The 12,108-nt window shown below is 43.3% G+C and overlaps 1 protein-coding gene across 2 annotated transcripts in view; it reads left to right on the top strand.

Moving 5' to 3' along the window:
* Positions 1 to 12,108, top strand: part of GTF3C3 (general transcription factor IIIC subunit 3) — a 310,738-nt gene that overhangs the window by 225,728 nt on the left and 72,902 nt on the right. For both annotated transcript variants that reach the window (XM_086955414.1, XM_086955413.1), the window contains exon 15: positions 6,318 to 6,508. In XM_086955414.1, coding sequence (XP_086811540.1) covers positions 6,318 to 6,508 — 191 coding nt within the window. The remainder of the gene's footprint in view (positions 1 to 6,317; positions 6,509 to 12,108) is intronic.

Raw genomic sequence — 12,108 nt, 5'->3', positions numbered from 1 at the left:
TTGCGGTTGCTACTCTCACTACTTCCTGGTACCCAAGAAGGACAAAGACCTCCGGGACGTCAACTGCTTCCTCCAGAAGGAGAAATTCAGATTGTTGACATTGGCTCAGGTCCTGGCTGCCCTTGACCCTGGAGACTTGATGGTAGATTTGGACTTGTAGGACACTTATTTCCACATCCCCGTCCTTCCAGCTCACAGGCATTACGTACAGTTCACCGTAGGCCATGAGCATTTTCATTTCACTGTGTTCCCCTTGGGCCTTGCAAGTACCCCTCGGGTGTTCACGAAAGTGATGGCGGTGGTCGCAGCTCATCTGCGCAGATCAAAGGTTCCACTCTTCTCTTCTCTCAACGACTGGCTGTTGAAGGCAGGCTCGCCCCAGGCTGTCATCTCCCATCTCCAGACTACGGCAGACCGCTTGCATTTTCTAGGGTTCAGGCAACATGCCGAAGTCACACCTGATTCCCACCAGAAGCTCCATTTCATTGGAGTTGTTCTGGACACATCGCAGTTTTGGGCCTATCCCCCTGAGCAGCGAGTCCAGGAAATTCAGGCTATGATTCCGATGTTTCAGCATCTAACCCGGATTTCGGTGAGAATGCCTCTGAGGATGCTGGTGCTTATGGCCTCCTGCATCCTGCTGGTGGATCATGCCAGGTGGCATATGCGGGCTCGCAGTGGGACCTGAAGTTCTAGTGGGTGCATCGTCAGGGGAATCTTTCCGATTGCGGCCAGATCTGGCAGGGCACTGCATCTCAATTGCAGTGGTGGCTTACGGACCAGGTTTGGGTTAACTGCAGATCCCGCTCCCTTCCCCAACCAGAGTTCAAAGTTGTGACAGATGGGGCCCTTCTGGGATAGGATGGCCTCATGGGAGAGGCAGAGATCAGAGGCCACTCCAATTACAGAGACTCAGGATATCCCGTGGCCCCAGTGAAACTCGCCCCAAGAGCTAAAACCACATCTCAGGTTTCATTGATAGGCAAGGAGGGCCATTTCAATACTGCAGGGTGATGAAAGCCCAGTAACTCACACAGGCTAGTAGAACAGGGCTGAAACATGTTGGTGATATAGGGTCATGGGACCATCACATCCGCATAACCTTATAAAATATTTTATCCTTCCCTCCCACTCTGCCAATAAAGGATACTTTTGAAGTATGTGAGGAATTTTATCTTTAAAGCAACGCCCCTTTACACTCTTTCTTCAGTGCTCCCTGGAATACGGTAGAACCCACCCTCACCTTTAGGAGTCGGGGTGAACGAGATGATGAAGCATGCCACTATTTGACTGGGGGAGATTTATATAAATTAAAGGGTCACTTTACCCTTTCCATCCCTATAAGTGAGTGCGTTATCCCGTGGCATACAACTAGTCCTATATTAACCTTCAAGGAGCCGTCCTCGTGCTCCAGAAGGGATACTCCAAATTTCCTTTCCTACAGAACAATAAACACAAGACTCTTTGGAGGGTTCTCGCTGAAGCAGGGATGTCTCCGGAACTATTGACTCTTCTCGTCCGCCTGCATGAGAACAACTACGCCAGAATCAGATGGGGGGCACAGGGTGAGGTGACTGACTCATTCCCTGTCGAGCGTGGTGTTCGGCAGGGGTGTGTTCTGGCCCCCACGCTGTTTTCATTATACATTAACGGCATAGTGGACCATCTTAGCCGTTCCCCCACTGATGCTCCCAATCTAGCTGGAGTCCCCGTACCCGTCCTCATGTTCGTGGACGATACGTTGATCGTTTCCCGGACCCCTAGTGGACTCCAGAAGGCAGTGAATGCTTTTGGAGAGTTTTGTCAACTGCGTGGACTTCAGATAAACACCTCAAAAACCAAGTTCATGTCCCTGAACCAGCGGAAAACCTTCAAAGGTAAAATGTACCTAAATGGAACTCCATTAGAGCAGGTAGAGGCATTTACGTACTTAGGAATATCTCTCCAGAGTAATATGGGCTGGAAAAGTCATACTGATATGGCTCTTTTAAAATTTCACCAGCTTGCGGGTGCCCTATCCACCAAGCATAAAGCTTCTTTTACCAAGCCAATTACACCTGCCTTAGAGATCTATAATATGAAGGTTATAAATGCCACTTTGCATGGTTCAGAACTTTGGGGATTTAACTATTTGAACCAACTAACAAAGGCGGAGAATAAATTTCCACGCTGCTTAGTTGGGGTCCCCCAAAGTACTCCCACTGTTCCTCTTAAACATGACCTTGGCAGGAAAAATATTGAGGATGTAGCACGGTTACGGCCCCTATTATATTGGAGACTAATCTGGACAACTCCAGAACTAGCTCACTATGCCCACACATTAAAGGATATTATTAGGGCAGATTGTTTTCATTCTATCCCATGGCTTAAAGAGATAAGGGGTTTATTAACAAAGCTGGAACTTGGCCACCTATGGGAAGACTCTGAAATTTCAAGGTTTCCATCAAAAACAACTCTGAAAAAAATGTATTGGGAAATGATCTGGATGTCATCTCATAGTATTAGTGTAAATACCAATCTAACAGGCCGTTTCCTTGAATTTGAACCTCGCCCACTTTTTGAGGCTTATTGGGATATCATAGAGGGTCCGTTTGACCGTAAATTATATTTTCAGTTTAGAATTGGGACTCTCCCTGTAAAAGCTTTCACCTATAAATGGTCAGTAACTCGGGATGATAAATGCCACAACTGTAAAGATATGACTGAGAACATAGCCTATATATTGTTTGTATGCCCCCTTTATATAAGCACTCGCCGCAAGTGGCTTAAACCAACATGTACCAACTTGGGCACCAGGAGGTACATTGAGGCCATGAGGATACTAGAGTCAGACTGTTCACCTTGTATAGCGATTGCTGTAGCTAAATTTTTAAGGTGGGCATGGACCATACGCACTCTCACTTTACAGTCTTTAGAAGCTAGCTAAAGTACTCCAAGACATCTAAAAAAGCAAGAATGATGTTCATTTTATGTATTATTTTAGCTGAATCAAACTATTTTTTAACTTTTTTATTCTGTAAACGACAGCAATCTAGATTTAATAACTTTTTAACCATTGTATTTGCCATAATGTTTGTGATGGGATGTATGTTTTGCTTTTATGACATGCTGTCGAATAAAGCTTTGAAACTTGAACTTGATAAACACAAGACTCATTATTCGTCCATTGGCCTGTGCCTCCGGTCTCCCAGTTGGTTCATACTGCTAGGAAAAAGGCACTAATATGTGGTACAGGAAACACCCCACCTCCTGATAATGAAAGCAGGGAAATTGATAATGCAGGAAAATGTGTAATGTTTGGGGTCAGCTTCGCAGTTGAGTCTTGCCATCCTGGAGATACCCATTAAGGGACCATCTCTCAGGGAAGCCAGGAAGGGTTTCGCAGCGGTCGAAGCGCCTTGGGACCCTACGGGTAAGTAGTGCGCTATATAAATGCCTATACATTTACATACATACACTGGACATGGCCTCTAGACAGATAAATACAAGTATCCAATTGCCTTGCCATGCTTGACGGAGGATTTCAGGATTCACTCTAGAGGTTCAGCTTGACCTCATATGTCTGCCTTTCGATGAACATCGACCTCAGGTAGAAGAGATGCTGGAGAAAAGTAAAAAATACACAGACTGCTAAAGCCCTGAGTGTCCTGCAGCAGCAACAACTACAAAAAGCAAGCTTACTCAACTCGCAAACCCGCCCCACATAAAAGCTGGGTGAAGTATTGTCTGACCTGTATATCCACAATAGCAGTCGTTTCAAGAAGATTAGCAGCCTAGACAAGGGAAGTAGTCTCAAAGAGAGTTTTGTGGCAGTGTCTGTGGAGTCATGTCTTCTAGCCATGATTCAGTTATGAAGAGCACGTCAGATTGTGTGTCAGTGAGACGTTCGTAGATGTGGTGTTTGTTTTTAAAGCGTTATCAAGCATTTATTAGTAGGCAGTCTATAGATTGTGGGTTGGTGGTACTTTGTTTTCTTGAGCGTAATAACAGGTGTATTATTAGTGTTGGTATTAACTGTATCAGGATAGCTATAGTGTTGTTTGTTTATCTCGTAATCGTCCTCCAGCAGGCTCAGAAGTCATTTTGTTGGGTCTCTGTGTGTAGGTTGTGGAGATAGGGGTTGAGAATTTTCCTGGTGGGTGAAGATCCTTCTGTGCTCCAAAGCATGGCATTGAATGAATAGTCAAGCTGCTTTTCTTATATAGAACATCTTCCCTCGGTCTACGAAGAACTGGAGTGTGTTTTCTGTTTTATTTCTCCAGCTGTCCTGAACAGATGTCTGAAGGTTCTGCTGCTTTATCCCATTATTCCGCTAGATGGCGCTGGTGATCTTTGGTTCGTGCTCAGTTATTTCTCTGCCTGCTTTTAAGTTGTAGTGCTGAAGGCAGATCTGTAAGAGCTTAGGAGCACAAGCCGTGGACCGCCTCAAATCTAAACGTCAGTGCAAATTCAAACACCTGAGCAACAGGAAACTCCAGAAATGGAACTGCTCGAAGTAGAACTGCCTTTGACTGAGAAGCATCCCATAATACCCATCTCTGCGGATTTAGTTGTATTCTAATGATTGACAAACGTTTTAGCCATAAACGAGCATTCCAGATGGCAGTGTTTAGTAAGTTATTGTTGACAAACGCACAGCTGTGCTAAGTGTTTTACTTTCTAGTGCTGTGGAACCAGACGTGAGGTTGTGTTTGTCCCTGCTCTGCTGAGACCACAGTGGGTGGGGTGCACGAGGTGAGGTGGACTCATGGAATGGCTGCTGCATTGTACCTTGAGCGGCAGGTACAGCTGGGCCCAGCTGAGTTACCCTCAGGCCACAGTAAGAGGGAGCAGGCAGTACAGGAAACTGCTTCTTATGCCTGTGACCCTGGCCTCAATGCCAGTATGGGTGTACATTGTACACTCACTGGTATACTTGTGTCTTAAACCAAGAAAAACAGAAATAGTAATTTCCAAATATAGTTCATAAAATGTAAAGTCCTCTTTAATGAAACAAGGGAGCACACTTTCTTTTCACGAACCGCTTTGCGCACACGAAACTTTACAGATGTGGGTCTACTCTCATCAGTTTCAGAAAAAAACTAAAAACCTGGTTTTTCTCAGTATAATTTCCGCCACAGCGATGGTTCTGTATTCTGAGCGCCGAGACACCCCCGGGTAGTTGCGCGCTATAAAAATTGCATAAACAAACATAAACAGAGCTGCGCCTCTTTATCTGTTGGGCGAGCCGCTATGTGTGCAGATGCAGATAGTCAATTATGACAATCCTTTGCTCTTTTTATCATTACCATGGACCCAGCTGTCAACAACAATGAATAGGACTGTATTTTGTAGGACTGGGCCTAGTATTTTGTTCTGTCTAGATTAACTCATTAAGATATTTACAGAAATCAACCAGATGTGCAAATTTTATGTATTTATTTATTTAAATATTTTTCCTTTTCATATGGTGTGAACAAGACCTAGATGGTTAACAGAGTTATTCACGTAGGAACGTTTACATAACAAAAGCAGTACAAGTTTTGTTCCATTACTTTACCAAGTACATAGGACATGTTGCATGATTACATTTACAATCAAGTAGGTAAGACGGGTTTTGAGGTGATTCTCCAACTATGAACCAGATGTGCTTCTGTGCCTCTTAACCCTCTTCTTTTTGCCATGCGGGAAAAACCTGTCCTATATACTTACTCTCCGTCACTAAACACTGGTGTTATGGGTGTGATTTTACCATTCTACATAATAACTAAAGAGCCTTATTTAGAGTTGTGAGAATGTGGGATATCCTGCGAACAGTGGTGGATGTCCTGTCCGCTGTATTAAGAGTGGGTTTATGTCAGTGGCACTCTTAAGTACAGTGGATGGAATATCCGCCTATGTTTGATGAATGTCCGCGTACACCCAGCCCTAAATCAGGGCCAAAGTGATCATTCAGGATGGACGATGCAAATGGGAAGGTTTGCCAATATGTATTTAGCGGCAACACCTATCTAACCAGATCATTGTTTATGAGCTGCAACAATCCACCACCTGGCAGATTTGATATTTTCTTGAGTGGAACATACATCAGAAAATATTGCAAATCCTTATTCTTTGAATCACAACCGTAGAAGTGTAACCATATTTTCCACCTTGTTAATAAAAATTGGTGTGCATCTGTATCTGTGGTGAAAGGTTTAAAATTCTAAGTGAAAACATTTAACTCTGTTGTTATCATCACACCACAATGGATTCATTTTCATACTTGGAATTCTGGTGGATCTTATGGACTATTAACCTGGGTTTTAAAGTAAATTCTTCTGTTGTATTTCTCTTAGGATAATGATAATGGACAATGTAAACAATTCTCAACTCTGGAACATCTTCACTCAAGTCACTATGCACTCCCAGGATGTGCGTCATCATCGGTTTTGTCTCAGATTAATGCTCAAACACCCTGAGAACCATGCATTGTGTCTCCTTAATGGGCATAATGCTTTTGTGTCTGGCAGTTTCAAGCATGCTCTCGGTAAGATCTCTTAAACAGCTAATTTGGTGACTAATAAGGGCAAATGGTGACCTCCGTCACACATAGACAATTCACTCTAGGATGCTCATGTACTAACAGCCATTCCCAAGTAGATCCCACATTTATATGATTTTCTCACATTTAATGCAGTTTTGGGTTTTAAAATAGGGTATAGAAAATGAACACGCTTTCTCATTATTGTTGAAATATCACTCATTGGTGGATTGGCTATAAAGACCATACACTAGGTATGTGTGCCTACGCTGTTAGTAATGCTAGAGAATTCAGTGGCAATTTATTTATTGTATTCTGTCATGTATGTGTTTATTTTCATTTTGTACCCTCCCTCTTGTATACTTATTCTTCTATCCATTTCCTCATTAATATTATCCCATGCTACATCTCTAACACTTGTTCAGTCTTCAATTAATATTTAAAGAAGGCTGGAGAGGTTGGGCTTTCCTGAGCATCTGCCTGGTGTACAAAATCTTGTGCGGTCTGTCCCCACAAGGTTTATTGTTTGTGTCTGATGTGGGCCCTTCCGTGTTGTTTGTTAAATCCAGGCTCACCCATGGATTAATGACTGGATGTTTGGTTTAGGCTCAGACTGGGCATGCATGATTTAATTGTGGGTTCTGGGCGATAATGGCTTATGCCCTCCAAGTGTTATTTCCGCAGCCTCACAAGTAGTTGTTTTAGTTTGGAGCAACTCCTTGCAATTGATGAGTTGGAGGGGAAGCTTACTGGTAAGACCCCACTGGGGGCGATTGTAGCAAATCCACCTTTTTTGCATGTTCGTCCCAGATATTTTCACCTTTTCCTGTACCCTGTTTTTACTGGCCTTATGACTGTGTGCACTTTACCAATTCTAAGCAGTAGCAATGTCCTGTGCATACCCTTGATTCAAGCGATCAGGGATCGATAATTTTTCACTAACATAGGCCTATTTACACTTCCCAACTAATCCCTTCATGCTGGTTGTCAGTGAGCTGCAAGTTTATACCCAAATTTACCAATAACAAGAATAAAACCTGCATTTCTCCCTACAACACATATTACTTGTGGTGATGAATGTGCAAAGTTGAGAAGTTGATGACAATAATTATGTACCTATCAAGAACTGCTAAATAATAACACTCGGTGTAAATGTTATGAATATTTATTGTAAATAATGTGAAATAAATGCTCATCAAGTATAGTTAGACTAATGCAAATCATAGAATATCACAGAGAGAAAACATTAGCAGTGTACAGAAACAAACTCATAACAAATAAACAGTGCATTTGAAGGAATGGATAGGCAAAGAGAGAAAAGTTTCAGAGATAAAATACATTCGCAAAGGATTATGCAAATTCAGGAGATTATCTGTACTAACCTAAGTAAGGAACAGAGAAATCTACTCTCAGGCCTAAGGACAGTAGGCCACTCTAGAAGAGTTGAGCAGCTAAGAGTGTCAGTATTCAGAAACAGGAACAGGTAGGCCTCTATCTGGAAACAGCAAACCGGCGACAGTGGCGTTCTCCTGCTAGTTAAATACCAGCCGACCCATCCGCTAAACCACACCCCCACGGCACCTCAATTATACCCTAAAATGTTCAACCCACAATTGTTTCAAATTTCTTCCAACTTCATCTCTCATTGGCTAATAATCGGGGGTTCTGTCATACCACTCTCATTGTGATCATTTTATTCACTAGCATATTGTTTTAGACATTCAGCATTACGACACATCCTTCTCAGGAAACAACTTTTGTACATAAGCATATTACATGTTCTAAATGTCGCCAGTCTCTACGCTTCCATTGTTTGTTTCTGCCATCTCGTGAAGGAAGTTGCACACTTTTTTTATCAGTTTTTCCTTTCCGCAACCTTGGCAGTCAGTACATTGCGAAGGTCAGTTTCATGCTTCTGCGTTTTCTCCTCATTTTTTATTCTTTTATTTTTCTTCCAGCAAAGTTACCCAAAACTGGCATACAAGAAAGTAGGCCCTTACTTGTATTTTTCTACAAGAATCAAACAAAACACTTATTTTTTTCAAGAAATGTAATTTCATTGCACACCATCCCAGCATTGCACTAACCCATGCCCAACCTGTGTTATTCGTAGCAGAAAATTATTAACGTGCATAAAAGCAGCATTAGTCTTTTTATTATTTTCTCAAAGCCATAAGCATCTACAACCTAGTTTTCATGCATTAGTACACACATTAGTTTTAGACATGTGCATAAGAATCTCCCCATGTTTTAGCATTTATTAATATAAATCTTCACAGCACATGTTACTAAGGGTTCAATTTTATATACACAAAACCCTGCTCCATCACCCTCCAAAACATATGCTCTACTTTCCAACTCCATAGTTGACCTATTTACTTCCCAAAAGGTCCTTCATAAATGGTGTCCGAAGTGTGCCATTTGACTGGTAAGTTAATTCATTTGTGGGCTGCAGTGTTTATTTACACCACCCACAGATATTACAAAAAATGTGTCTGTCAGGAGCACCACTGCGTTCTGGTTCAGCTACAGATTAAAGAACTGCTGTGAATACATGAAGAATAAAAAAAAAGTGATGGGTGGAACGATTGAATTAATCTAAGCCACAGGTAATTACTCGATGTCACACCCCAGTTCATTGTTATTTTGTCCACCATGCCAACTCAGATGAGAAACTGCCGTATACAAATTAGCAGTGGTCCTTCTCCAATAGGAACCATACAGCCGGAACTGTCAAACTGGCTCCTTTCTGGCCTGAAACACAAGCAACCCAACTGTGGCTTCTGCCTATTTATCCTTCAACTTGTTGTTGAAGTTGACACCCTAAGCGCGATGGTTATGCTCAGACGAGACTCCCATGCTCACTGTGCCAAAGTGCCCAAACCTACGCACTGCTGACAAGCCCCAACTAGAGCAAAACTGGTCTGGGGTTGCTTGTGGCTCCTTCTGAAAGTGGTCTCGCCTGTCACTTCAGAAATGGACTGTTCCCATGAGGAACAGGGTGTGTACGGATTATCAAAAGGTAGGTTTTTGTCTACAGTGGCATGTTTGGTGAAAAACTATGGTAAGAAATGTAGTCTGAACAATTGCCAGTGGCTGAGATTAATTCAAACATTCCATCCATCACCTTGCTGCTGCAGCAAATACATGGCTGAAAAAAGTGCAGTTGCTATGAAGGCAAGCCTTTTCTATGTATTAATAAGGTTCCCCTAAATTGTGCCTTGTAAGCCCTCAAGGCAGGGTGCTAATATAAAAATAGGGCACATTACATCTAGGGGGTTAGTGTGCCTTCACACTGAAATAAAACCCCAACACTGTGAAGGCTTGGATAGGCGTTTCCCTAATAGGACTGGATGCGATTAAAATATTTAATTTCCACCTCTACTTAGGAAAGGGCTATAACAATGCTCCAAAGTTATTTCCTGCTTAGTTTTTAAATATGGCTTAATGGTGAAATCCGGATACGTGATAACTTAAGCAGTATAGTAACTTTGTGAAAATGTACTTTATGCTGCCTAAATCAGAACTGGTTTTGGGCTGTTAAACTCTGTCACCATAGTGTATGCCTGCTATCTTTGCTGGCCCAGCAGGAAGCAGAGCAGGAGCAGCTGGAGTTCGGCTCCAGCCTAAAACTTGCTCTGCCAATACAGCCCATCAGCCCGTCGCCCACATTAGCGGGTCCAGCATTTTGCCAGGCACTCTCTCAGCCAGAGGAATTGTGCCTGAAGTGTGGAGTGTAGGAGCGTTCCTCCAGTGAGGCGAAGCATGAGGGTGGCGAGGCATAAGACCATGATGTTGCTGTGACCAGTGGCTGTTCTTTTTCTGATGGATTGTTGAGAATTATTGCAGCAATAAGGACTAGAAGCCTGGAGTCAAGGACCGAGGTGGTGAGCGCACAAGGCACTCCTAGCACCCTCAGTGCACGATGGACGCAAGCATTAGGCTGGTGCAGTGCGGTGTGCGGCTTGCGCTCGTAAGTGTGCCTCTCTCCTTTTTTCCTGTTATCACCTCTGATTTTCCTGCCTTTCTAAAACTCACCAGCAAACCTCCACCCTCTGCTCGCACCCTTAGCTTGGTAATACATCTGAACAGTGTCCTAAACCAGCTCTGTGGCAGTGCAGACAAATATCTTGCCAGGGGAGTGTGATTCCCTCCTCACTTACTGTGCCATGCTTTTACAATGTTTTTACCGTATAAACATGTTCCTTTACTTGTATTGGTGCACTTCCCAACCCTCATCCTATTGTGTACCTTGAGTGAACTAGTGAATAATGGGCTCGCCTGCTTGTCCATTCTATCCAAGTCTATACCCATTTCTTGTTTTATCATCCCCAGGTTCCAACACGAAGTGGTTGGACCTCAGGCCTACCTCGAACTCTCTGTGGAGTAGGTAATCTTCTGTCCTTCCACATAGTGTAGATCGATTTTATAGTTTTTTGGTCCTGACGAATTGCGCTGTATCCTTCAGAACAATTGCATGAAACATGTTGACCAACCAACACTTGACCACTAGGTAGAGTCTACTCCCCTGGATCCTAGCACCAGGAAGTTTTCTTTACCCATTGTTTTTACCGAGGTAGTTAGCCACACCATTAAAACTCCTTGTGGACTACCTAACCTTTTTTAACAATCACCACCACCCTTTCACATCTACACTCTTTTCACTAGGCCCTCATACCCACATGCACCAACTGGCAGGGACAAAAGAACTCCAATAAAGAGCCCCATCTGGGAGCCCGTCAGACATTGCACCGCCAGTTTGACGAGGAGCAAAACCCAGATGATGAAGCATGACACCTAGCTTGCTGGGTGTGTGAGGGTTTTAGTCCCGAAAGGGAGGATCCCCCCCTCCCTCTCTAGGTCTTCTCCTTAGGCCTGAACCTGGGTCTTCTAGTTCCACTCTGCGAGTATACCCTTTATTTAGGGAACTGCATACCTCTCTTTGTTGTCAGACAAATATCTTGCCAGGGGAGTGTGATTCCCTCCTCACTCTTAAAACAGAGCCTATGCTGCTGCTGGGGGTGGCTGTGGAGGGGGTGTTCTTTAAAATTAGCATTGGCGTGGAGCGGAGTGGAGCTGTGAGGTGTTAAGACATGTACTCAGCAGGGAAGACTGCAGGCTTCAAGTAATTACAGTAGCCTCAAGCACAGGAAAAGTGCCAGCATATCTCTGTCCCCTGCTAGTTGTAGTGGAATGAAGTGCTCTGGTCTGATGAGGTGTAGTCATCCGAGAGAATCCCCTAGTGCTGGTTGAAGGTGGTCATTTCTCATCTTAACCTTTGGCCCTGATAATGGCCGCAAGAAAGCTACTTTCCGCCATATTAATATCAACTCATTCATATAGGAAGACAAAATCCATCTCTCTCAATAATGAACCGCTGCCTTAAATGCTCTAAAAGGAGTTGCACCCATTTCCGTCTACTGTTTAAAAACGTAAGTAAAAACTGGAGACACCCTACTTCCTTTTTTCACTCATATGATTGATCAGGCTCATCAGTCCCAGGCGCAAGAAAATGATAGTCTTATCATTGTTTAAGGAGCTCTTCAGCCATGAGGTGCAACATCCTCAGAATTTAAAAAATCTAAATGAATTGGCAGTGGTTAAGG

Source organism: Lissotriton vulgaris, chromosome 2_1, assembly GCF_964263255.1.
Source record: "Lissotriton vulgaris chromosome 2_1, aLisVul1.2, whole genome shotgun sequence".
In the NCBI taxonomy this organism is placed as follows: domain Eukaryota; kingdom Metazoa; phylum Chordata; class Amphibia; order Caudata; family Salamandridae; genus Lissotriton; species Lissotriton vulgaris.
This window is presented reverse-complemented; position numbering and strand designations above follow the sequence as displayed.